The sequence below is a fragment of the Ciconia boyciana genome, chromosome 1 (genome assembly GCF_034638445.1).
Source record: "Ciconia boyciana chromosome 1, ASM3463844v1, whole genome shotgun sequence".
NCBI classification, from domain to species: Eukaryota; Metazoa; Chordata; class Aves; order Ciconiiformes; family Ciconiidae; genus Ciconia; species Ciconia boyciana.
Window position 1 is genome coordinate 117,534,135 of NC_132934.1, and position 27,226 is coordinate 117,561,360.

At 38.7% G+C, this 27,226-nt stretch overlaps 2 protein-coding genes across 16 annotated transcripts in view; one reads left to right on the top strand and one right to left on the bottom strand.

Moving 5' to 3' along the window:
- The window catches only part of SON (SON DNA and RNA binding protein), a 44,171-nt gene extending 22,888 nt beyond the window's left edge, over window positions 1-21,283 (top strand). For 2 of the 5 annotated variants that reach the window (XM_072845803.1, XM_072845811.1), the window contains exons 7-12: window positions 3,064-3,174; window positions 3,575-3,691; window positions 11,018-11,165; window positions 15,285-15,353; window positions 15,442-15,557; window positions 16,115-21,283. In XM_072845803.1, the coding sequence (XP_072701904.1) occupies window positions 3,064-3,174; window positions 3,575-3,691; window positions 11,018-11,165; window positions 15,285-15,353; window positions 15,442-15,557; window positions 16,115-16,273 (720 nt within the window). In that variant the 3' untranslated portion in view covers window positions 16,274-21,283. Of the gene's footprint in view, window positions 1-3,063; window positions 3,175-3,574; window positions 3,692-9,342; window positions 9,464-10,210; window positions 10,295-11,017; window positions 11,166-15,284; window positions 15,354-15,441; window positions 15,558-16,114 lie in introns of those variants that run through there. The other 3 variants (XR_012039624.1, XR_012039625.1, XM_072845820.1) reach the window with 3 other exon arrangements.
- Window positions 21,284-21,425: 142 nt separating this feature from the next.
- The window catches only part of CRYZL1 (crystallin zeta like 1), a 32,516-nt gene continuing 26,715 nt past the window's right edge, over window positions 21,426-27,226 (bottom strand). For 8 of the 11 annotated variants that reach the window (XR_012039647.1, XR_012039648.1, XR_012039645.1 and 5 more), the window contains one exon: window positions 26,014-26,072. Coding sequence is in view for 2 of the 11 variants with exons in the window: in XM_072845943.1 (XP_072702044.1) it covers window positions 21,685-21,822; window positions 22,108-22,323; window positions 23,010-23,208; window positions 24,179-24,280; window positions 24,401-24,524; window positions 24,623-24,801; window positions 25,307-25,485; window positions 25,869-26,072 (1,341 nt within the window). In the remaining 9 variants the exon portion in view is untranslated. Of the gene's footprint in view, window positions 21,823-22,107; window positions 22,324-23,009; window positions 23,209-24,178; window positions 24,281-24,400; window positions 24,525-24,622; window positions 24,802-25,306; window positions 25,486-25,868; window positions 26,073-27,226 lie in introns of those variants that run through there. The other 3 variants (XM_072845953.1, XM_072845943.1, XM_072845968.1) reach the window with 2 other exon arrangements.

Sequence of the window (27,226 nt, forward strand, 5' to 3'; positions counted from 1 at the left end):
ATTGATTATGTAGAAGAGGCCTTAAAAATTTACATTGGAGTAAATATATTAAACATAACTTTATTTCCTTTCTGTCATGTGTATCTTTATAAATGCTTGTAACAAATGTTGTCTGTTTTTATATTTTGTAAATAAATATTTTTATTTGCATTTACCTTAACTTGGTTTGTGTTAAGGGTGATTTCAAGGGTCATTAGCTGACAGCAGAGCATACATTCCCCTTGGGTTTGGCAGTCCTTAATTTTGAAATACAGGAATACTCTTGTAGTAGCAGAATCCCTGTATGTTTCCCCAGGGAGTCTGAAAGGTAACAGAGTGCGTCTCTGCTTAACTTTTTAAATGCTTATGAAGACTCTTTGTGGATGAAATGGCTTCCTTTGAGCAAAATAAGCCAGATAAGCTCCCTTGCTGTTGGAGTAGGGTAGTGGGGGAGTGTGCTTGGATCCTCAGAAAGCTTGACATATAATTTACCTCCATTCATTGTTGCTAATTTTGAAATGTGATTGTGACAATTCTGATGCAAGTCTATATTGACATTAAAAAAATAGGTAATTGGTTTTATTTTTATGTTTTTATTCAAGTCACAGAATTAGTTATGGGAGTAAGCAGTCTGAAATGGCCCTGCTAACATATTACAAATTCTTTTAATAAAACATGCTCTTAATATAGTTTGTGGTAGTAGGAGATGGAGGAAAAAGTCTTGAGTAATCTGAAGTATCGGTATGTCTCTAGAAGCCAGAGAAACCTATGAGAAAGAAGCTGTATTTGAAAGTCTGAAAGTATAGAGTTGAAGTGTTGTATTTAAGTTTGGAGTATACACAGGTGACTATTATGCAGAGAAGCCATCGTGGTCTAAAAATGGTAGTAAATGCATTTGGTGTATTGGTGGACCTACGAAGAATGTCAAAAATGCCTGCTTTCTATTGTCAGTCTCTTACTTCTTGCTTCAATATTTGTGGTTTGTGTCTGTGGGGAAAATGTTATTAAAAGTCAGGATTGGAAAGGCAGAACTTTTACGGAGAATAGCATGCTGAACTTGAAACTGTTTTACTTGACTAAATAATAACAACTTTTCATACTTCAAGCAGAGATTTTTTTTTCAAGATCCAAAGCTGCCATCGAGTGTCTTGACATAATACAAAGCCATGATGGTCTCCAAAATGGTGACTGACCATGTGGGGAAAGTGTATGGGAATTCTAACTAACCAGGGTATCTACTAATAGGCCCCAGTCCGGTAAAGCATTAAAGTACACATGTATGTTTAAGTATGTGAGTGGTCCCAATGTGGTTTCAGTGGACTACTTGCATGCCTATGTGTATTGCTGGATTGAAGCTTTTGGTGAGTAGAATAACTTTTATTTATCTCCTGAACCAGTTTCACAAACAAAACATTAAAGAATTATTTTAATTATGTAAGGCGAACTTATTAACACAAGAAAGTGTATGTTGTAAACAGGCATTCTTTTACATATGTGACTGTCATGCTAGGTGATCGTTAGATAATATTTTAATTCTTCTTGTGCCTTGTTTATGATCTGTGTTTTTGTCAGCTGGGACAATAAATAAGCACTGAAGTCAGTTTCATAGACACATAGGACTTCTGGGATTTTAAGTCTGTCTTGGTCAGTGCCAGATGTTCCATTAATGATCTTCCCAGCGGAAATACTTTTTGTCCTAAACAATAAAACAAACAAAAAACCAAAAACCCGTCTTAAAATAAGATTTAATAGCCAGAGTGCAAAAATAATTACTCCGTTTTATGCAGTTGTACACATTTGTGTCTGTCTCTTACTGTCTTTAATATTTACTAAATTCTTGACCTGGTTCCTGTGACGGGGATTTTGTGGATTAACTGTGTTTTTCTGTTCAGCAGAGTCAATTTTAAATTAATTTCCATTTCTTCTACTGGCCCTTTATTCTAGTATAATGTGTGAGAGGCTAAGGTTATGAGATAGTGACTAACAAAAGAGACAAGTCTTTTGTAATACAAATTAAAAAAAAAATTAAACCAACAACTTACTTTATGTCTATATGCCACCTGCTGTTTTGATTATTGGGTTTCTTCTGTGCTTCAAACAGTTCCAGCCCTTTCAGTCTCCTTCACATGCTGATCTCCAAAGAAATTTCACTTGTCTCTGAGCACTGTTCTTTTTCTCCTTTCAAAATAGAATTATCCATAAAGTGCACATCATCTGAAGAACAAGGCACAAGTAATTTTACAAAAGAGCTGTATACTAGCCATAATTTGTTACATCTTTATATCCCCAAGTGTTTTGGATTTCTCTTGATTGCTTTGCACATAGAGTAGAGGTTTGCACTGAGCTTCTTCATCTGCTCCATATTTTTACCCAAATGATTCTGATTAGTATGTGTGAGAGAGTTTCAAATTTATTTTTCTTTAAATTTTACTGTAGTTCAGCAGTACAGACCTAAATAATCCTTTCCAAAACAGTCAATTTTATGATCTACCAGTCTGGTTTTACTTTTATGCAAGTCTGCTTTAGGCTGAAGATTAATATTTAAAACACTAAAGCCAAGTTCATGGGATACACGTGATTCTTGCTGTAACTTTTTTTTATACATATAACTTGAAGTTTTAGTGTGACTTAGTAGTAGGGTGCTCATGGGAACAGCTCTGTATGAAGGCTTTTTTTTTTTTAATTCTCAGCTAAATTACATTTAATTCTGTTGGTTAATAAGATTCCATTGAACAATAGTATGCTTCTCTATTTAAGTGTTACGCACCAGAACTTTTTGTTACCAAAATAGTTCTCTGAAAAGAATTCTTTTGATATTTTGTATGTACAGGTGGTATGAAATTATCAGGGTGTTATACTTTAACTTCAGATTTTGTGTTTGTTTAGGAAAGCCCATGTTGTATCTACTTAACAAGTAGTCCCAGGGTTTTTTTTCATGTTGCCTATTTATATATCAAACCAACTATTCGATGTGTAAAACAGCTTTGTAGTATTCGTAGCATTTATTTTACAACAGCTTTTTCCAGATCAAATGGATATTATTGTGGTCTGATGTATTTTTAAAAATAATCTTTTTCTTCCTAGGGTGTGGACATAACTACAGCTATGAATGATCGAGCAGTGGCTCAGAAAAGGCTTAATGAAAACACATTTGATTTAGAGGCCATGTGCATGTTAAATCGTGCGCAGGAACAGGTATGTTGCACTTCTTCATCAGCATTTTGATGAACTTAAAGTAAATGTTTACCCTTCATACCAGCTGATTTTTCTTAGGTATTTAAATACAGGTTTTTAGAAGCCCAGTTTATGGGCACATCTTTAAAAATTCTGCCTTTATTTTGCACTTCGTAACACTGATTTTGAGGATAAGCAAGCCATGAACCATGAACTCTTTAGACTTTGAGCTCAGGCTTTAGGGTTAACATACAAAGATGCTCAGCTTTTTGGAGTGTCTGCTCACAAATGAGTGTTAATGAACACAGCACTAAACGTAAGTGAGGAATCATTATGAAACTTACTGAGAAGCAACAGAGAATTGCAAAGGAAGAATGTGCAAATGTTTATTTTGGTCTTATATTTGATTTTTATTTTGTAGATTGATGCCTGGGCTCAATCAAACTCCATACCTGGCCAGTTCACAGGAAGTACTGGAGCACAGATACTGTCCTCAGATGAGCTGACCAACAGTGGTCCCCAAGCATGGATTAGAAAGGTAGAAGTTACGCAGACATACTTGTCTAACTATCACATTTTAAATAGCAGTGGAAGTATCGGAAAATGCAAAAAATGTGCCTTAAAAACCTATGGTAATGCATGTGTCAAATACAACAGGTTGATTTAAAACCTTGCTTTGATCAATTTAGATACTTGCTGCTGCTGTGTCCGTTTTGTTGTGCATTAAGGTGTTGCTCATGACATAGAGTACTTCAATAAGGTGTGCGTCTGGTATTTAAGTCAGATTGGTTCATATATACTGTTACTTTACACTGAAATGACATTCATGATATTGGTATGGTTGCAGTGGTAGGTCCATCACTACTTTTACAGGATTGGGACAGATCAGGCAAGGTTTGATCCTGATGTTATTGAAGTCAGTGATGTTTTGGCATCAACCTCAGTGAACCAAGTCCCAAACTGCCATTTTGTTTGACTTGGTTCTATCTGATTGCTACTTTGCCTCTATTTGTATCCCCAGGGTTTTCTGGGAGCCAAAGATTTGGAGTATTAAACCAGGAGTTGCAGTTGGGTTAATAAGTTTAATGTCATCCTACAGTGAAATAGTTACCTCTTACTGCAGAGTAATACTGGCTTATTTTTGGGGTGTGGTGCGTCATACATACATGCGTTTTATAAGTTTAATAATTCATGCTTCATCTTTGAAAATGAATACTGCACTGGTTCTCTTTCAAGAAGTAGAACTGAGGAATTCAAGCAATATCCACCTTTCAGGCAAAAAGAATAATGAGTTATGGCGGTCAATTTTGCAAGTAATGTAGTTGAGTGTACACTGTATCTGCTTATCCTTCCAGAACGCAGTGTTAAGACAACCCTCAAAACCAGTAGGTTAGATTTGAGGCTTAGGTAGAATTTTCCGTAAAACTTGGTGTAAACTGAACACAAAAGTCTGGAGTTATAACATCGTAAAAATAGAAATATTTTTGCCAAGATTCACTAACTTGTTTTTCCACTTTATATAGCCAAGCAATACAGAGAGCCAGGGAACGCAGAGATCCAAGTTACTTGCTAGATGGGAATCTTTTGGGCATTAATACAGAGCATAGATGATAAAGTCTTATTTTAACAATTATTGACTTTTGAGAGTGTAATAAAATGTTGGCTTTGATGATTACGGTAATTGTCCCTGGCAGAGGAACTTAAAAATATAAAGCACTCAGCAGGGATGTATTGGTGGGAAAAGGAGAGCTTTTCCCCCACAGGGCTTGTGAAAGAGATCAGCAAGCCTAAGAGGGTTCTCCCTTTCTGCATACCTTGAGTGGGTTCCCAAGGCAATGGAAAGGGAGCATCTCTGATCATCTCTTTCCCAAGCCTCCTCCTCTTACCTGTTTTCATTCCTTGTGGTTCTGTGGTGATCTTCTGTGCCTTACAGTAACAGGAGTGTCCTCACAAAAATTAAGTGGAGAAGGCAAGTGTGTTTTCCCTCTGTCTTTTAACTTCACTCTGTGATCTGCTTTAAAAAAACCAAAAACAAACAACAACACCCCCCCCCTCCCCCCCCAACAAAAAACAAACAAAAAACCAAAAAAACAACAAAATGCTTTATAGGGAGAAAATGAGAGAAGAGTCTGGTCTCTGGCTTGTGGACATGACTGCTGTGAGGAGCAGAAGCATATTGGAACATTTTTTTTGAATCTAGAAATAAAAGCGAGCCAGCAGAAGCTCTTCTGTCCTTCCCATAGCTGTAAAACTGTAGTGGTTTGCAGTAGTAGGCGTCCTCCCTAGCAAGCATCATGTGGTTTGTCAGAAAGGAGGCTGCTACTGGAAACAAGAGTTGTTGGGTGAAGAAAATGAGGACACAGTCCTTTCCTGCTCTGGCATTCCTCAGCTTGACTTCTTTTGCTCTTTCCAGGTTCCATATTCGCACGCACATTGCCATCAAACTCATGAGAGGACAAGTAGTTAGTCATGCGCCCTCTACAAGATGTATCAGGGGCTACACAAGACTTGCCCTGTGTCTCTTAGGAATGGTGGGGCCTGTGAAAGCCTTCAAAACTTAGGTTTAATGAACTTTAATGTGGAGTCCCATCCTGTGGTTAGAGAATGATTTCACAGAAGAAAGTGAAGTAGGGATGATGGGTTATGAATGCATGTTATCTTTCTCAGTGACATGAATGCAAACCAGCCATGAAATGCAAAGTACAGGTTGTGTTTTACTTAGGCACTTGAAGTTGTGTAACTTAGTTCCTGTTAACTATGCAATGTAGCACTGAAGTCAGACTTGTACTCCCTTTTTTGTCCTAAGGAAATGCATTTTAACATGAAAAAAAAAACCTAGTATTTTTTAATTTTTCATCTGCTAGTAGGGCTGTGGAGTTTCTTGGGGTATGTTGTGTGTGTAAATTAATGCACGTTTCTGACTGAAGATGTTTACTGAAGGCATTTTGCTTGGGAGATTGCCATAAGCAATTGCCATAAGAGGACTTGTGGACGTGCACTGTTTAGCAGAAACAGAGTCCACATCAGCTAGTTATTTGTGTATCATTAAACAAAGAATTAGAACATGTACAGACATTGTGCTTGACAGATAATCACAAAACTAGATAGATGTAAGAAAACAGAAGAGCCGTGTCAGGAGGGGAGAAAAAGTACTGGGGGAACTTGTTGGATAAGTGCTGTCTTCACTTTGCATTTCTTGGATTTCAGCTTTTTTTTTATTTTAAATATGACTCTGGAGAGGTAATATGTACTCAAACCAAATATGCTTGCGATTTCAATTTTGTTTCAATGAAGTTTTGAGGGAATTAGTTACTGAAGTGGTTAACGTGGCATAGTTGAATGATCGACATACTAAGTAGAAATATGGTTTATTTTTCTAAGTGATGTGCTAATTCATATGTTCATGCGTAGGGTTCTGAGCAGTATTCATAAAAGAATAATATGTTGTTAGGTTTCTTGTATCATTAAAGCAGATTCATGAACAATATTATCTTTTTCTTTTGAAAAGTGGTTTCTGTTTCAGTTTATCATCATTGGTGTAATCAGTTCACAAATATGACTGACTTGTTCTGGAGGTTGCTGCTTCCCACCCCCCCCCACCCCCCCTTTTTTTTTCTTACAAATACACTATGATGCTGAATAAATGTCAAGTCAGAGGAAGTGGTCACTTTTTTTTCCCCAAGCAAATTCTGTTGAGGTCTACTTACTCAGACTTTCCCAGACTCACCACTTGTTTCTGGGTTTACCAGCTTAATTCTGTAACCTAAACTTGCTCTCAAAACCAGGGTTTTTGCAACGTTTTACATGCACAGGGTAGTGCTTGGAATCTGTTTCATTCAGTTGTGCTAAAGCATGACACACAGTTTTACTATGGCCATTAGAGTGCTCTGCTTTGTGTAGCAAGTTCTGAAAAGTTAAAGCATTCCTTCCATTCTTCCACAGCCATAGCAGATGAGTAAAACTCACTGTAACGATGGAGGTAGAACTAAGTCTTGTGATTGTCACTTGCACAAGGACTGCTGACCTTCTAACAAGGCCACTTATCAAAATACTTGTATTCTTATTGCCTTATATGACACAATGAGCTTTCCTTGGAAGTGAAGGCCACATGGCAAGGCAAATCAACTATATGTTAGTTATATTGGACTGGCTCCCTGTTCAGTCCTCAAAATGCTTTTTTTCCAGCTATTCTCAGCTTGGTTTCTACTGATTGTATGTAAAAGCTGTGAGCAGAAATCCTGAAGCTGATTGTGAGCGTAGTTTTTGTAATGCATTTGATGGGATTCTTCGGAAAGGTATTCTTCCTCTTGTATTGGGGAAGGAATGTGGCTGCTGCTAAAAGCACCGGTTTATTTAATGGAAAATTCAGCTCTTTGCAAAAAGGTTTTGCCAAAGATAGATGCTTGTTCCTGGTGCTTGACTCAGAGAAATTCTTCGGAGTTAGTCTTAAAGTAATCTTTAAGACAGCCCATTGTGCTATAGCTGAAACTGTCCACCTAGTGCCTTTAAGGCTTTGTTGTCTTTTGCTTAATAAATTATTGCTCAAAAGAAATAAACCTTCCTTCTGACAAACCATATGTTTTAGTGCCATGTCAGCATTGTGAGAAGGAATGGGTATTTTCTTTTCTGAGAGCAGAAGCTGATGATGTATTTTAAGATCTCTCAAATAATTATGGCTTTAATATTTTTGATGTTGTGGGTGCTGTTTTATGGATTGTTCAGTTCATTGCTGTATGCTGTCCTTTGCCCAAAGACAACTGTTGCAGTTGAACAGTGATGACTGTCAAACTTGTATTGTGTTTCAGCAAAAAACCTGTAAAATTGTCTTTCAGGTGTGATTTTTCTTGTGCATGTTTGCTTGTTTAAGCCCTTCTATGCTAATTCAGGCATTCATGTCCCCCAAAATTTGTTGCTCTAACGTAGCTTTAAAAGAGGAATAGTTTTAATTAAAATTACTAAAAAACCCTCTTAAGTGATGAGGTTTTACTATGTAGCCTTCTTTTTAAAGAAAAAGTGCTGACACAAGAATGTGGCTTTATTAGTTGTCTCCATCTGCTGGCAGAATGGAAGTGTGCTTTATTTGGCTGACCTTTCATGGAATTTAGAGATCAAAAGATCAGAAAAATGATACTAAATTTTCATGCGGACTTACTCAAATTGAGATTTGTGAATGAAAGAGAACAATTATTTTGTAAATAATTAATTCTAACAACAGTAACCAAAACCTTAGAAACCTGGGAGTTTATTGTAATACATACTCTCCAGTTTGATAGCCTCCTTGTGGGCCAGATCTGCAAGGGTACATAGCTGCTAAATAGTTTTGTGAGACTTGACCTTTTATGATTTTTAAAACTGAAAAGAAATGTCTGTCTTGCTTCCCTGCTCTTGTTAATGTTTCTACAGTTTTTACGTTTTCAAATGTAATTACAAACACAGCATTAGTTTTTATCCATACTCTGTTAAATCATGGGCTGAGTTAAGTTGTCTGTCATTAAATTATAAAAAAAAAGTCAGAGAATATAATTGTACAGGTGACATTAGAGATCTAGATTCAGTTTATTATTAAAAAAAAAAAAACAAAAACAACAAAACAAGACTGAAAGAAGAACTTTTTCCCCTGCTGCGGGCCTTCTTTGCTTCTTCAGTAAACTGAGTCAAAGTAGGCTTCTCCTGGCGCCTTTCATATTGGTACCGGAATTACTTCTTTTAGCCTTTTAGTGTGTGATGCACAAGTACATGTATTCTGTAATGAAACAAAACTTCATTTCTAATTCCTTGTTGTCTTGGTTCTGTTGTACATGTTTAGGAGTCAGCATAGTGTAAAATATTCCTACTAAAGTTATCAGCTAGGATTCTGAATTTGCACATTTGAAGACGTGTTTTTAATAAACTACATTTTGGAATTAAGAAATCTTTTTATTTCCAGTGTGGGGAATTTGGTCAGTCTCTGGTAATTCCTGTATAGGAACTTGAGGCTTTGATTTTTAACTACGAATAGCAGTATTTTGATGCTGTTCTCTCCTTTCTACACCACTCCTAACCCCTGAATTAGTACATTCACAAGTGTGATGAGAAAGCTGTGTAATGTTAAAATGACCTCATCAAGAAATTGCACTCTCATTTGTGAACTGAATACACGCTGGTGATAATGAAACAGATGTTTATATTGAAAATTCTATCATTGCAAAGCAGGTACAAAAGAGGAATCGGAACCCAGGGTGACATTGACTGGGGTTTGTATCATTCTCGGCATGGTTGCCCTTTTCTTATGAGAGGTTCCTGGAAAAGAGAGGGGAGGATGAAAATGGAAGTAAGTAAAAGCCATTCTAGGTGTATAGATTGAGGCAGTTTGTATCAAAGAAACTGATTGTCTCTGTGTACACACACACACTGCATGGTCTGCACCAGTCAGAAAAAAATTGAACTGGAGAGGTGCACTTAGCCTCTCTATTCTTCCATCAGAGCACTTTGTTATTGAATGCAGCATCCAGTTGCATGATTGATAGGTATTTACGGTTTAATAGGTAAATATTTGGAGAAGTCCTGCCACAATCTTCAGCAATTATTTTTTTTTAAATTTTTTAACACCGTGTATGGTGGGGATTACACACATACGCATCATTAGTGTGTGTCAGTTGCCAATTTGAAATCCCCTTAAAAATATATTATCCTTAGTCTCTGCAAAAGTAAGACTTCTGGTTTTGTTTACATACAAGTCGAAACCAAGGACCTATCAGTCCTTCGTCCAAATCTGGGAAATGCTTACTTTTGCGAGCACAACTCAAAGGAAAAAAAAAATGTTCTATTAATTTGCTTTGATAGTAAGTAAAATTTTCACAAAAATACTAGGCATTGTATCATCTAACCTACTATGCGAAATAACTGATGGACTTATCAGTGCCAGTGTGTAAACTTGTATATTTTAAGGCAAGCAATTTTTTGCTGTGATGGAAATGATTGACTTACTTACTTGGGTCAGCGGGGGGGGCAGAAGAGAGATGATAGTTCACAGAATAACCTGTGAACTTTCACCCCTCTATATGGAAACTTGTTTCAGGGTCAAATCCTTGTAGCTGCCTTCTTGCCACGGTCAATGCCAGCCCTACTATTCACAACACTGCGGCCATCGAGGCCTAGGTACGTAAACATTTAAGGAGTTTTTAAAGTTCTTTACATCAAAACAGATTTTTAAAATTTCTGTTTATAAGCTTTCGCCATTTAACAACTATTATGTTAATGATGATTTGAAAGAATGTGAAGACTACTGCTGCTAAACTGTGTGGCTAAGCGCCTTTTTTTCCTTTAAAAAAAAGAAAAGAAAAACCTGTATGTTTCATGTGGATTTTCAGAGTAGAACTTGAATGTGCAACTGCTGTATAATAAAATGGGGAAACTTTTTTTTTTATACTTAAAATATGCCTAAACACTATGTGAATGTCATTACTAAATGTGCTTGTATTTTGTTTAATAACTAGGTACACTTGGCACACATGGTGCCAGTTAAACAGTTAACACTGCCTCCTTTCACAAGATGAGAAGAGATGCATTGGAACCAAAGTAGCGTGTTTAAAAATGGACGGTTATCATTTTATTAAATACCTATGTCTGAAATGGGTCACTTGCCACTTTTGGATTGCGTTAGAATTTTCTTAAGTTGTTCTTTTTTGAAAATATTGATTTGTGTCTCGTGTGTCTGCGTGAATTCTGGTTTATACAAGATGTTAATGTATATAAAGCTAAGGTGTATTTTTTTTGAATTGAGTCTGTGAAAGGTTGTTAGAAACATTTTTTGGAAGCTCCCACTTATTTTTTAAAATCCCAGTGCTAACTTTAGGACTTGTTTTACTTTTCTTTTTCTGGATAGGATCAGTTCTTAAGAGCAGCACCTGTAACTGGAGGAATGGGAGCTCAACTGATGAGAAAAATGGGCTGGAGAGAAGGAGAAGGGCTTGGAAAAAACAAAGAAGGCAGCGTTGAGCCTATTATGGTTGATTTTAAGACGGATCGAAAAGGTAAGCCCCTCCTTAAATGCCTTATGGCAGTATAAACTTCTCACATCTGTTTTGGAGATAGCCAAAATAACTTCGAAGTAATAAGCTTTTTCTGGGTACAGCTTCAGTCTGAAAATTAACAGAGTGACGCAGATGATCTTGGTACTAGTTTTTCAAGCCCTGGATTATGTATATAGGCTTTGTTCTTATGCCTGTGAACTCTTCCAGCTGTTCTTTAATTTTCCCTAACCTTCATGTTACATTTTAAAAAGTGCTTCTCAGTGGTTCTTAAATTAGGGATGTGCTTCAGTTGGATGTATGGAGAAGGCATGGACAGGGAAAGGAATTGTGGAAAAGCCATTGTGGTCGGTCTAGAGAAAGTGGCTGAAGCAGGAATGAGGCAGGATAGAAGACTGAATAGTTTGATCAGTTTTGAACTGGGGTGAAGGGCAGAGGTGAGAGCTAAAGAGTTGAGTTACTGCTGCCTTTCAGCTGAAGTCCTGACATGAATAGACTGTCATACTGATGTTTTTAGGTCTTCCAAAAGGATTCTGTTTCCTTTTTTGTCTGTCTGATCTCCCTGCTGTCCCATCTCCTAGTTCAATCCTGCTGCAGGCACCTCTGCTCAACTACAGTGGTTTCCCTGATTGTTTCCAAAGCTTGCTTTAGCAGTCTTTCCTCTTCTTCTTTGTATAGGCCGTGGCTGCAGGTGGAGAACTGTTGCACTTGTCTCATTTGATTGAAAAGAACTAGCCTTCTATTTATAGGCAGCATGCTGCTGCTTAAGCTGGCAGCGTGGTTGGCCATCTCACCAGCATATTCAGCAAGAGTTCTGTTTTCAGAGTGAATGTTTATGAAAATTTTCCAGCTGAAATACCTATACAAGTACTAACCATTTTAAATACAAGATGCAGAATTTCAGCAGTTGAGATTTATGTTTCTATTTCTATGTTCTATTAGGCATGTTACCAAACCAATTTAACACTGACTGCAGGAAAACAAACTCTTACTGTTGTTCTCCTAAATATTTGTTTAAAACCAAGAACCTTTAATATATTAAATATATCACATCTAATATTAAAGCATGAAAATACTTTGAATTATGGATCTGTATTAGCTTTTGTCAATGCTTGTAATTGAGCTCAGAAGAAAAAAAAGCATATAAATGCAACTGTTGTGAAGTTTATTTGCAGAGGTGCTGTTGGAAGAATCTTCAGGTGTCAATTGCTAGTTCTCAGTAGTTCAGTACTGCTCAGGTGGCCAAGCTAGCAGTTAAAATATAATTTAAACATTTAAATATTAAGTGCAAAGAGGTAGAAAATGAGAGAAGAAGCCTATGTTATGAAATATCCATTGCTTTCTAAATTCTAAAGACCTTCTAGCAGCATAATATGGTTTTATAAATAGAGAAGTGCAACAGTATCGAAGAACACAATAATACAGCCATCTTTGTTTTATACGAGCAATGACCAAATTTGCTTTTCAGCTGTTTTTCTTCTGTGCAACCTTTCTGTTTAAAGAAAGAAAGAAAAAAAAAAGTTATCTGGTGACAGAGTGATTGCCAAGAAAATCTTTGAAAAATATTTTGTTACTTTTACTTAATTACTGTGATCTCTGTAGATGATGTTTTGTAAAGTTATCACTGCTGGTAAGTCAATTTAGCTTGATTAGTATCAGTCAGAGGGAAGAAATTGAAAACAGTCAATTCCAGTATTATTTTCTCAAGCAGCCTGCATAACATAGAGATTTTTGTGGTGAGGAGGGAAGAGTTAGCTCTGTTTGTTATGTTGCTTGCTTTTTTTGTTACAGAAGGAGGCAGTATTGCTGCACAGCCTGGGAACATTTTGAACATTAAAAACATTTTGGTGATATACAGCTGTGTCACAGCTCAAGTTATCAGTTCTAGAAGTGTGCCCCAGGATCCTCATGTGGTTTCTGATAGAAATTTCCTTAATACCTGCAGAATTCGATACTGAAGTTTCAAGGATCAAGCCCTAAGGCCTGAGACAGGGTCAGGTCCTCATTTTGCTGGGCATTCTGTAACAGTTTGCTCTTTCTGCTTCAGAACGCTCGGTCTTCAATAACAATTTAAAATGTTAGTGGGAGTTAAAGGATGCCTCTTCTGGCATGCGGTAGATCCATCTGAAAATACTGATAACCTTAGTGATGGCCGGGCTTTGCTTTAATTACATAGTTTCAAAATATTTGATTATTATCATATATGCAATCTTATCTGATAATTTCCACAAAAAATTTAAAGGTGTTCTGTGTTGATAAAGAATACTTTTTAATGTTGAGCCAACTAAGTCTATAATGTGGGGAGACAACTTGCATCACAAAGAAGCAGCATGTTTCGTGCATTACAAAGAAGCAACTGAACAGTGATGATACGTTTATGACGAGTAGCTGAAAAGCTGCTTCAAACATTAGTGTTCTTTGATGCTTAAATATATAAAAAGTCTTTTTTTTTTTTAAGTTCTGTGTAGAGGTTTGAAGAAAAGTCCAAAATTTTTAAAAGGAGTCTGTCTGTTGTTAAGTAACCCATTTTTGTTTTGTAGGGGTTTTTAAACACTTTTTTAGAACTTATCCCCTATACTATTTCTAGGTACAGGAACAAGCAGTTTGCTAAGGAGTTACTCGGTAGGCTGTGCTAAGACATGAACCAAAAGGTTGTCTGCCTTTGCCATAGACCTTTACACCCTGTTTTTTCCAGACACTGAATGAGATCTGTAGTTCTCTCACAGACAGCATTGAAACCAAACCCTTCCTGAGCTTTGCTGTCAGACAGTAAATTGTTGGTTGTTTGTCTTCAGAGAAGCTTGGTCCATCAGCAGATCTTGTCAGAGTCTGTTGCAGCTTTTTTGAAAATCCCTCTTGAGGTACCAGAGACAAGATGTGGAAGACAAGTGTCAGTGCCTTAGAGTGAGGGAGACACAAGTATTAATGCAGAGAGTGATGTAAGAGGTTTTTTCGTTGGTGGAAGTCTTTGGTTATTTTGGATATAAAAGTCTGTTGGGGGGAGGGGGGGGGAGAAACTTTGTTTCATTGATTGTTGTCTATGAGGGTTTCATGCCACTTGAAAAGTCCCTGCTTAGAAGCTGCATGAATATTAGGATGAAAATCTGGTAAGGAGGGAAGGATTTTCTTTTAAAGCAAAACAAAACTAAATGCCAACCAAAAAAAGCTGAAGGAGCAGGAAGAAACTGGAAAAAATTGCAGTATCTCCCTGTCTTTATTCACCAAAGCTAGGAACAGAAACAAATTGAGGTAAGAAACAAAGTAATATTGAAGGATTGAAGTCTGAGAAATCGTGAAAAACTGGTCAGGTACTTTGTTTATGTGCATTTACGGTAATGGCAAAGTGAATGGAAAGAAACTTGAATGACTCCATAAGCATGGCATGGTTACTGGCATTTGATACATTTTTGGCAATTGTTACATTTTATTTCTTGCTCTCCTAAGATTTAGAAAGAAAAATGTTCAGCTTCCGTCTTTCACAGTGACTTCCATTGGAACTTGTGCTCTTTGTATTGACTTGGGGCTCAGTTGCATGCTTTTCTGCTACTTAATATTCAGATGTGGTTGAAATCACGGTAATTGGGCTGTGAACTTGCACATAAAGGATAAATATTTGAATGCTGTTAAATAAAGAGAGCACATGTTGTAAGAACACCACTGTGTTATTCGTATCATAAAAGGACGTACTAGGTACACTTTTTACTGTTTAATGGAAATACTTCAAATGCTTATTATGTTGGAGGCAAACTGTTAAGGTAGTGGATGACTCTTGGGTTGCACAGAGCAAATACTGAAGGAGAGGATGTTTCTAAGTTTATCTCTTGTTCAGTGTTTTTCCAAAGAAGGCACGGAAAACCAGGTGTTTCCAGACTTGCATAAGACTACTCAAAGTTTTCTACTACCTGGCTCGTTAAGAGTCTTACTAGAGCAGTTGTGAAGAATTATGTGTAGTCTGGAGGGAAAAAAATGCTGGATGAAAGGGAGGTTTGACAGACTTCTGAAAAGACTGTTGTATGGGTGTCTCCAGGTTTCGTCTCCACTGAAACACGGTATTGCTTTACTGATGAGAATACAGAAATCAGGTGGGAATCATAAATGTAAACTTGATTGTGTTTTGTTCAGGGCTTGTTGCTGTGGGAGAGAAGGCGCAAAAGAGATCTGGACACTATGTTGTGATGAAGGATCTTTCAGGTGAGGTTCTTCCTTGTCTAAAAAAACCTAATTTAAAATGATTGCTTTGGTAGCAGCATTGAAATTTCACATCCATTTTATCTTTAAGGTAAACATCCAGTTTCTGCATTGATGGAGATCTGTAACAAAAGAAGATGGTCACCACCTGAATTTGTGTTGGTGGATGATAGTGGGCCTGATCATCGCAAACATTTTATCTTTAAGGTGTGTTTGAGTTTCCTTGTTTGCTGTTGGTTTTTCTATTAAAGGTGATGTAAATTCATGTTTCTATTTGCATATAAACATAGAAGCCAGCTCAGGGGTGGCTGAAGACTGCGAAGCAGTGTCTCGATGCTAACATTTCAGAGTCCCGTTTCTGTAAAGGCCAAATTGGATCTCTCAAGCACTTTAATCTGTAAATCCGTCAAGAAACACACTTCCACTTCTTACTAAAATTATTAACCTATGCGGTATCATATTCTTGCTGTTTACGTGCAGGCATGGTGGTAAGTCTTACCGTTGTGAAGGTAGTGAGCAAGATTTAGTTATTTCTGTCCTTCAGTTATCTTACGATGTAGGCTTTCTTTTTCACGTAGTGTCTTGCATTAGCAGTTACTATTTGGAAATGATTGTGCTTACAGACCAGACATGGATTTTGTCTACCCCTAAAGAGGAATTGCATAGAGAATGTGCTTAAAGGAGCTCTGTAGCGCTGTCTCAAAACAGAAGTGAAGAGGCCCTTTCTAACGCTTTCTTTTTTCTTCCCCCTCTCTCATGAACAGGTGAGAGTCAATGGAAATGAATATAGGCCTACTTTTGCCAGCCTTAATAAGAAGCATGCTAAAGCCACAGCAGCAACTGCGGCTCTCCAAGCGATGGGACTTGTACCAAAGGAAAGCATGGTTAATACCACCATGTTTAGGAGTGCCTCACACCGCTAGATATTGTTTTTTATATTGACATTATTTCAGATAATTTTACTCTGCACAAAAATGGTATTTGCCCTTTCATGTTGTAAATACATTGGCAATTCCCACGTTGTAAAAACTGTACAGACACCTTCAGGTTTTTCTTTTGTACCATCAAAATGTATTTAAATCATACTTAGTTTTTGGTATGTTTATATTGTTTACATTAGTGATGTAATTATTTCTTAAATGACTAAATCAGACGACAGACTCTGGAGGCATCAGTAATCTAAACCCTTGTTTTAAAACTCATGCAATTTCTCTTCAATACGGAATGTTAACACTTTCATACTGTTTTGTACTATGCTGCAGTTTTCCCTGGTCTTGGTAAAGCTACTCTTGCACTTTTGCCGACAGCTGGTAAAGGTCGTGCGGCTTACCTTAGTCTAGTCGGGGCTGGCGTGTACTGCTGGACAGATACTGGGCCAGTACTGTGACCCCTGTGAGAAAGCGTGCGGTGGCAGCGCTGTTGTACAGTGTTACCACTGCGGCTTCTCTTCGAATTTTGTTTGGGGGTTTAACTTGCTGGTGCACTGCGACTGGCCGTACAGCCCGTGCTTGAGGACATACGTGATTAGGCAAAAGACGTGCTTTCAAAGGGATGGCAGAAAGTCCAGCAATGGAACCGATGAGACTTGCAATGTAAAGGTGACTCTCCCTGCATGTTGAGAAGGGAGATGATGGAGTTGTCTATTCCAAACAAATTAACACACTGCCTGATGTTGATTGTATGAATTTGTGGTTAATGTGAATTTTAAACTCTAACAAATCTACAACTGGATTTGGGGGGAGGGAGGGGATAGAATGATGCTTAAATTGTTGTACCCAACTTGGTCAATAAAGCAGCACAAGTTCATAATCTTAATCACTGGTCAGTAAACAGTAATTAAAATGTATGCCAAAACAACTTTTTGAAGAAACGCACAGTATAAAAGTACGCTTTATGAAGATTATCAACAGCTGTTAGGGTTGCAGAGTCAGTTCTAGTAATTTTTTGGTTGCTTTGGGCTATTACCAAATTAACTCCTTGGGCTTAAATTTTCCATGCTTGTACTCTGCCCTCAAGGAGACAGCCTGATCCAGAGTTTTGGCAGTTTGACAAGGGAGAGGATGTAGAAAGCTTTTCCTTCTTTTTTTTCTTTTTCTTTTTTATTTAAGAAGTGTTAGTACTTTAGCTATGTGCACTTTGAATTGGAAAGGGCATTGTACACCTCTTGCCAGATTTGTCTGAGTTACGAGCAGATTGCCAGGGTTTATGCACTCTAGTAGTTCAGGTGCTTATTTCAGAAAAGTCATTCTGAGGTCTCTCTTGTGTTGCATCTACTGACCAGAGCTTTATCTGGGACAGGAACAAAATAGTTTGTACGCAGTGAGGCTGCGCTCAGGCCTGAAGTGAATGACCTTTGCAATGGTAGGAGGACCGTGGAGGTGAAGAATTACTAGTACCTCCTCTTCCACAAAGTAAGGTGACTTGTGTGTATGCTGTCAACTGTTACGGAACAAGGTGTCTTTCTTTGCCCTAAAGCGACAAGGATCAGTGTCTCATGTTGTGTACAGCAGAGAAATGGTATTTGGTTCTCCACCACGCACTTCTGAGAAATAAAGCCCCTTATTAGTCTGTCAAAGCGCTCTAGAAATGCCGAAGTTAATCTTAATTTTCATGGACATAGTTGTCTTTAATTAAACTTTTTTTCCCTTTGGCTTCTCGCCTTCAGTCTCTGACTAAATACTTGAAGATCTCCTTGCCTCATTTGTGGAACTAGTTGGAAGGTGTGCATAAAAACCAAAAGTAAATATGATGGTACAGCAATGGAAAGATCTGCTCTGGGAGAACTGGGTGTTGTATCTGTCTTAGCTGAAGTCTGGCTTTTTGATGTACAACTCGGGATTTGATGTAATGAACACGGATGTGGGAGCAGCTCCTAATCAGACTTTTGTTTAAATGTCTGGTTTGATAGAGCTAAAGTGTCAGAGGTGTTGGTCACTCTGTTTAGTCTATGGTGTCCATGTAAGCACTGGTTTCATAGCTGTACAGTATCAAACCTGGGAACATACAACCTCTTGTACTTGTTGTTTTGTTCTTTTTTTTTCCTCTATATTCCCCATGTGTAATGTAAAGATACATGTTATCTCACAGCAGCAAGGAGCAGATGAACTCGGTCCCATTGAAGACTCCATTTAAAAAATAACTATTTAGGCAAGTTCTGGATTTCATGCCTTAAATGATGTGGTACTCGATGTGGATTTAACCTTTGGTCTTAAGGAAGACTTACAGAAAAAGAAAATAATTAAGGTCTGTAATGCCCTAATTATGACACTTCTTGATTTTTGAGGTTTCTGTTCTGGTTTCATTCCTTGTTGTTTAGAATGATATATGAATCTAAAGTTAGTGCAGCGATGTGCTTCTGTTAAATTTGTAAATTTGAATTGGTTTGAGTGTCCTTTGCATGCAGGAATAGATAAGTAGTGATACATTAAAAAGAACAACTAGGAAACACTCTCTTGGAACCTGGTTATTTATGCAGCACTTCAGCTGTCTTAAAGGTGAATAGTCTGTGACTCCTGCTGATGGAAGATGTGGTCTGTTTGGCTGTTGGGTTTCCTTTTGCTGCAGAATTATTTTCCTAGAAGTAACCTTGCTGAAAGCTTCTGACTTCCCTGTCACGCGAGAGAGGAGCATTTTGAAACAGGTGCCCGAGAACTTGTAGCCAGCTTCCACCAGAAGGATTTCTTTGCACTCTTCTAATTTGTAGTTTTTAAATAGTTAGGACCGGAGGAGCAGGAAGGTGAGGCTCCTATGCCTCGGAAAATTCAAAATTGCCTCTTAAAGTGCAAAAACTATATGCAGACTCTGATAAAACTATTTATCAACTGCCACAGTCTCTAGCATCTCCCAAACAAATCATAGTTGTGATGAAAATTCACCCATTGGACAGGTTAAATAAAGCTTACTGCTCTACAGGTGTCTGGAATAATGTAGTATTTACTGAAAATACCTTCAGGTGGAAGAGCAGCAGACTGGGTAGGGTAATGCTGTAGCTTTTACAGGGAAAGTTCACTGAAGTCAAGTATGCTTCAAGAACCGCACTGAATCCCAGAGCTGTAAGCAACTGGGACATGCTTCTGAAATTACAGGCAAAGGTATGACTTAAAACCAACAGTTTACAGTACAAGGAGGAGCTACAGCACCGGTAACGGTGCAAAGCATGTGATAAAGAATTTGGTCGTAAATCTTTGAAATTACATGGTTCTAGACTACAGGAATGTAATTGCAGTTCAGTTGAAATGACTGCAAGCTGTTAATGGGTGTTAGTAACTCTTAACATGCTAGATGTGAAAACATAAACCGGAACTGAAATTCATAGTAATGACTGTATTTCCTAGAAACAGATAGGTTTAAGTCCACATACCAGCATGGTTATTGGCTTGATTAAAATTGCTTTCCCTTGGAGGCAGCTACAGAATTGCCTGTGCCTATTGCTTTCAGTAACGTGTTCCATGCGCTAACACGCTCCCTAAGGAGGCCCGTTGCTCTAGCACAGGCTCAGAAGATGGTGCCTGTTTCAGAACTGGGGCCGTGGGCTCTGAGGTCATGAGCAGCTTTCAGAAGGGCTCACCCGTGTGGCAGCAAGGGGAAGCTGTGCTCCGTTCAGCGCACCAGAATGTGGTCGCTGTGAGAACCACCGTTGGTGACCTGTAGTGTTGGGCTAAAGGTTAGTTCATGGCAGACGGCAAAGCCCAGTAGCAGAGGCGATGACTGATGGAGGCAGACAAGCCAGATAAAAAAGGCACTGAGTTAACCGCTACTCTCTAAGAGTGACTGGAAATGGAAGTGTAGTTAGTGCACCAGCCACTTCAGAAACCCAGTCTTCTGGTATTCCCTATGATGCCATTAGCACTAGATTTTAAACTCTTGGTGTCTGATATTAATCAAAGGGGAAAAGTTCAGCAATTTGCTTCTAGATTAGTTAGGGAGAAGTGTAAAAATTAAAGTCAGATTGTACTACCCTGAACTCCACCAGAAACAGAGTATTTGACATGATCAAAGTCTTTAAGTTGCCTTTTTCCATCATGAGAGAGGGACTTTATCTAGGTTTTCTAGATGTTTTGTTCAGTGTATGACTAGGCTGACAGTCTCATGGTAGTTACTGTAAACTAACAAATGCAAACATAAAAGTATTCCAGAGTAATTGTATACATGCTGTATTCTTGGGGTAGTAACTGGAAGGCACAGGAAGCTGTCATCATACCTCAACCTGCAGTAACTTGTTTATGTACTGACATAAAATTTTAAGTTTACAGGTTGTTTCCTCAAATAAGACATGGCTGCAGTCTAACGTTACTGTTCCAGAATCACAGAGAGAGATTCTGAGGCTGTGAGCAGAACGGCACTGTAGTAAAGATGAGAGTAGCTGACCACGTGGTGTTAGCACTGCTTTATTTTCTGTGCACAGTTGAACTGGAAATCTTGCCGGAGTGCACAAGCATGACTGTGTTCTACATACTGCTCTTCAGATTTAGTATTCTCTGCTGCAGGAATCTGATCATCTGACAGCTGTGTAAAGTGACATACACACCTCCAAAATAACAGCTTTGACTACCTGAAGTGAAACAGACTGCATTAATAGACTCTACTATTGCTATGAATATACAGAGTTGGATCAGCAGCCCCCTGCTGCCTCTCATTTTCTTCCATCAGGTGGTGCAACTGTGTTACTGTTCCAACTTGTTCTGATTCAGGTTACAGTTTGTACAAATTGCTTTTTAAAGGTCTAGCTCACTTTAACATAAGTGGGTATGGGAATACTAGACAGCTATGCCAAGCAGCTCTGAGGAATCTTAACCTTTTACTCTGATTCAGTTGCAGCCAACACTCTCTGCTTGTGTCCATCTGGCTCCCATCTGTCTTTGTGGAGTTCAGAACTGCCTCTAAACCATGAGGTGCAACATACCACAGTGTAGCTATCAAGCTTCTGGCAAGGCGCTATAAGCAGTCTTGGAAGGGGTTTTGCCAAGAATTCTACCCATCCACAAAATGGTTACGAGTTACCACACAGAGCAGTAGCAGAAATTCTGTACTTCAGAATAGAATTTGCATGTGCATGAAGAATACAGACCTTCCAGATGCAGTTCAGACCAATAAAGTAGATAATCAAGTTTTATTTAAAAAAGGCTTTACAAAAGGAGATGTCCAAGGCATTTTTCCTTCGTTTCCTTCAAAAGTCCTTTGAAGTGTTTTATGATGGGTGATGTGCAATAGTTGTGATGTTCAACTAGACTGTATCCCTCCTGGTACTGCATAGGTGCTACCTGTGTAGACCCAAATGAAGTACAGCAACTGCACACTAGAGAGCATTCTTTTCCGTTAAATGGAACTAGCATACCTAGGACTTCCAGGTATAAGCATAATCCTTCATTTCCAGAAATCGGATGGAGGATTTTCCCAAGGTTGGACACTGACTCAGTTGATCCAAAGTCTTAGGGTGCAGTCCACATGTAGAAAGATCTTTGCATACAGTTTCCTGCAGAAATTCACATGAAGAGAGACATGGAATAGGTATTTCTGTTTGAAATACCTGTAGTTTTTAATGTTTGCTTGTGTACCTCTGGGGAACACCTGAAAAGCCAGTTTTCCGTTATTCCGTTTGTGAGGGAATGACAAGCCACAAGGACTGCCAGGTGGTGATCACAAGTAATTGGGTGTAAACCCATGTATGAAGGGAAAGTTTTGTGTCCCTCAGTGTCCTATGATTTGTAATAAAGATACTGTTCCTAACAGGAAAGACTGTCTCTGCTGGTTTCCTTACCTTATTTAAGGCAGGGCTTGTTTTGTCAAGATTAGTGTTAAACACAGCGGTTGGCTCATGTGTGTATAATACAGCAGAGAACGCTCCCCCCTGTGCAGACTGGAGCAGCGTGGTCAACGAATGCAGGCAGTGAGGCATGACAGGGCCTACGATCTCCAAACTGAATATATCCTCATACACCAAGTGAACCCTGGCTTTGGCATTTATACTTCGAGCCTGAAGACAAGAGCACATGGGATTAGTTTTTGACACACCAAGTCCTAATCTTCATTTACTTTAAAACTGCAGTGCCACAGTCCTACTAAAAGTTCAAAATACTTCTAAATATTGTCAACTTGCTGTTCAATACATGAGTATTATGATGGTTTTACTGTCTTTGTAACAACTCCTCAAATGTACTGACTATGATACACAGGAATGCTATAATTAAGGTAACTGCAGAAGAACAATGTGGAACTGCTCTGGTGGGAGAGGGCTGTGCCACCTGTATGAACAGCAGATCCTTTAGTATCCACCACCACCTTACAGTAGCAGGTGGCAAGCCATGGTTCAGAGGCTCCCTCATTGCAAGCAGCTGTGACAGTTTGAAACCCCATAAGATCTCAGGAGAATCTTTTAAGAACCATTTTAGTACGTGGGAAGTCTGCTTAACCTCTCCTGTAGCAGGATGTGAAGAATGGAAACACTGGGATTTCAGTTTAGCAGCGTATCTATGTGGACAGAGACGATTTAGGAGGCAGTCTGGATTGCAGTCAAAATGCTAACTAGGGCTATAGCAACAAAAATTGCTCTGCTGTACCTGAGGGAGACTATACAAAGTTGGTGTCTAATCTACTGGGTAAAGAAACACCTTTCTTTTCTTTATTGGAAAACAGAGATGGTTGTGTGTGTTTGTTACTTACTTTCAGCGTTTGCATTGTTCCACCTCGGAAAGCAACAGGGGACAACAGAGTTGGTGGAAGCCCTGCTTGTGGACCTGCAACAGCCACTAGGCTCTTACAGTTTATCAAGAAGTTCAGCAAGGTGAACGTGTTTGTTCCTTTCACTAATGCAAGGGATTCGGGTTTGTGATCCATCTGCACCTCATGCTTCTCCTTACGACTGTGGTGACTGGAGTCAAAGGAAAACCATAAGGAAGTGAAAAGCATCAGTGCACCAACGGAAGAATCAGAGCAGTGCAACTCCAGAACTCCCCCTGCCCCTGACCAATCAAGTCATTAAACAAACAAACCCAACAAATCCACCAAACTTTACACTGATTCAGATTTGTTCAAGTATTAAGCAGCGTCTTAAACCTGACTTCTGATTTCATTATTAACGTGAGATAAAAAGCATTTTCCAGGTCCAATGCCTTACAGCTGGCAAGTCATGTTTACTGAATACCTATGAAGTTAGCAACTCCTAGTTTTACTATGAATTTTGCTTCAAAGTAAAGATAAAAACATAAGCATTTAGAGTTCAGATCAGGAATCTGCTTTTGAAGCATGTCCCCTGACTGTCCCCACTTACGGTGCATTGCTGTGGGGCAGTCTCAGGAAGCGGAAACAAGATTCCTCTTGGGTGAAAGCCAGTGGAAGCTGCATTGGGCAGTGCAAGTGCAAACGGAACCAGAGGAAGACCGAGTTAATTGGTCCCTCTGAAACATGTACAGGTTCTCAGCAACAGCTGTGCTGGTCTACAGCTGTGTCCCTACTATGCTGCACTACTTCCAAGTGCAAACCTAGCCTACAGGAACATACACCCTTTTCTTGGGGGGGGGGCAGGGGAAGTAATGAGTCTTTCTAGTGAAACCTGTATGTGAGGTGACACAATCAGTTTGTGACCTAAACAGATGGATCTTACAAAGTTACATTAACAATTCACAATGGCTTTTCCTTCAAGAAGAGGAGCGTCTAGAAATACCTGTCATAAAGAAACTCAAAAAGACGTGCAGAGTCTCTTAATATGCAGTAACGTGAGGATTAACATTTGGAAATAAGTTCTCAAAAGCTCTTCTAAAACTTAAAGCTATACCACAACAAGATAACATCTGCAGGGTTTTCCAGTATCATGATATGCAAGGAAAGGATACAGTTGAATAGAAATAGCATCTGGTTTCTTAACCTTGTCTTGGACTCCCATCTCCTCAAGCCAAGAGAAACTTTCATCATCATCATCACTTGGAGCTGGTTCCCTGGGAAACACAGAATCAGTGTTAGGAGGGCAATACTTCCTATGAAGGTTTTCCAAATGGAATGTACAGGAGTCTGTAGATGCCCTTGAATTCTAGCATTGTAGAAGACTTATTACATACTCTCCATCTTCCATGCTGCTGCTCACTTTGAGGCTGTTAGCAACTTCTGTTTCCAAATTCACTTCAGAGTTTTTCTGTTTCCTAGTTCTACTTTCTTCTACCAAAGGTAAAGAAAACTCTATGCCTTGAACAGAGAAGGAAAGCAAGCAATGAAGGGTTTTGTAACACAGCTAATGCACTTTATCAGTTATTCAAATCCTAATTGGACTGGTTTCGCCTTACCTTCATTCCTCATGGCTTCCCTTAAACCTCTAGTTGTGGGAGAAATTACAGCTGTGATAACGTCACTTCCCGCAAGACCAGCCGCACGGAACAGGACAGTGAACTGGTAGGTACATATATAGAAGTAGGGACACAGTTTGGCTTTGAGCAGATTGTACAGAGAAGTAAAGCTGACAGACCTGCCAATTAGAATAAAACAATTCTGTAACTGAAGTTAATTCTTTGCTATCGACACATCAAACTGGATTTCGCTGGGTGTTACTGATGTGGATGTAGTCTGCACAGGTTTGAGAGCATACTGAATCGTTAGATTTTCAGACGTGCTCAACACCTAGGAAGCTGCACTCCTCTGAAATGCAGCCTGTCTGTGAGTGCTATACTCTTCCAGCATACTTGCTTTCTAGCATGTGGAGTTTACACGAAGTATCAAAGGCAACTTGCTAACAGAATTTCCGGAATTCTACCCAAATCAAGAACTAGGATCGGAGAGGGGCATTTGACGCAAGAAGGTAGCTTTAGTATTAAACTTATTTCCTTAGCCTGGTCCTCAAAATAACGAGCATTCTAGCTGAAAAAAAAAAATAATTAAAAAGCTTTCTCATAAAAATGGAAAGAACTTCTGCATTAATTAAAACCCCATTGTCTTAATCATACTAAATACATCAGTTGTTTGGTTCCACTTACCAGTCGCTCATTAGTACTTGTTGCAAGGCTTCATCCTGTGACCAAGGACTAGCCTTTCCAGCTATTTTTCTATCTGCTCCAATCCGAGGGAACAGCTGCAGCCATGGCAGCGAAGGGTGAAGCCAGTAAACGAGGCTTTGCTGAAAGGCACAACGCAGTTCTGTGGACAGTTTCGGTTCCTAGGTGTCAAAAAATATTTTATGAGGACAGTGATACTTTACTTAAGGCAGCATTGCAAGTGACAGATTAAAAAAATATTACATTAGATACTAAAAAAAAAATAAAATCCCGGGCTTGTGAGTAAGCCAGACTGAAGAAAGACGGACAGCAACCAGCAACTGCTCCACAGTTGAAGCTAAACGATCGTTCACTTATTGCTGTTTGCCACTATAGGTAGGAACCATGGATGGAATTAGATTAGTAGTCTAAACGAGCCTTATTCTTAATGCAAGACCAAACCAAAACCGAATCAAGCCTTCACTGCCAGCATGTTTAAGGAAAGGTGCAAAGGTACATCCTCCTTTCTAAAGCTGGAGCTTCGAGCTACCCTCTCAAATATTACCTGTATACTCTGTGGCAAGTTTGTTTCTGTAGCTCTACAATGCTGAGCAAATCCTTGAGCTTCCTCTTGTGCTTTTAAATGTTCTGCCCAGGTAAAAGGTTGGGAAGACATAAATAGAAGTCGTGTTTTAATGCTCCAGTCTGCAGGAAATTCATGTCTTGGTGAGGAGGGAACTTCAGGTGCAGCGACAGGTAAATGAAGGTCCTTAGAAAACAGAAATAGCATCAGCTAAACCCATGGAAAATTTAAAAAAACCCTATGTAGCTACCTATTTATATTTTAGTATGGTTAGGTCTCCTCCCATGTTGATTTAATACACCCTTCCTGGCAGGCAGACCAAACACTGGACTATGGCTATGACATGTAACATCTTGAGTTTAGCAGCCTATAAAAAGACAAGTTAAACCTGTCGTCTCCTGCATGTTTGTGTCCAATTCAGTGCAACAGCAAAAATGCCTAGCTCATTTTGATCCTAAGGAAGTACTCGCATTAAGCTAAGAGACATACTTAAAAACAAGCTTTTGCAGACCGATTTGCTGGACTGTTCATAGGCTAACCGAAGTCACAGTTTTTACTCAACTGATTTAGTCGGTAACAGATTCTAATAGAAATATGGCATTATATTGTTTATAAAAAAGCATAAGAGGGTTTTCATTCACAGGGGTCTTTCCAAAAGTCAAAGTAGGAACGGATAAAAGGATGAATAATTAAAAAACCCCAAACTTAGCCTGAAGTTTATGAAGACAAGAACTTTCATGCCAAAAGTTATTTCGTTTCATACTCTCTTGGTGATTGTAATATCAGACACTTCCTAGAGGATGCAAAAAAACCCACTGGGGAGCTCTAGGACCGTTTGTTCTCTTTGAGAGGTCATTTTTCTATTCTGCTAAGTTAGTTTGAACTTAAGTTTCTGAAGCTATAACAACGTTAGACGTTGCCTGCTTGAAACTCTCTTTGAAGGACTGCTTTTCAGGTATTCTCTTTCCTACGTGCCTGGTGAAGTTGTTTGTTCCCTTTCTGTAGCTGAATAAAAGACTGCAGAAGACCTACCACTTTGAAGAACACCCTTGTCTCAACAAAATATAAAACTAAGAAACAGAAGAATTACAGTTAACATGATAATAAAACTGGAAGAAGACAACAACCTCTGTCAACTAGAACTACAACAGTAGCCATGTCAGGCAGAAGGCTGGCTTTTAAAAGACTGTCACCGTAACAGTAAACATCAAGGCAACTTAAGAAATTTTCTTGAATGCTGCATTTTAGTACATCATTTTAGACAGAGATGGAGCATCAAATACTAAATTAAATAGTTTCAGCTTTTTTGTGAACTGAGAACAGCTAAAAACGTTTCAGAA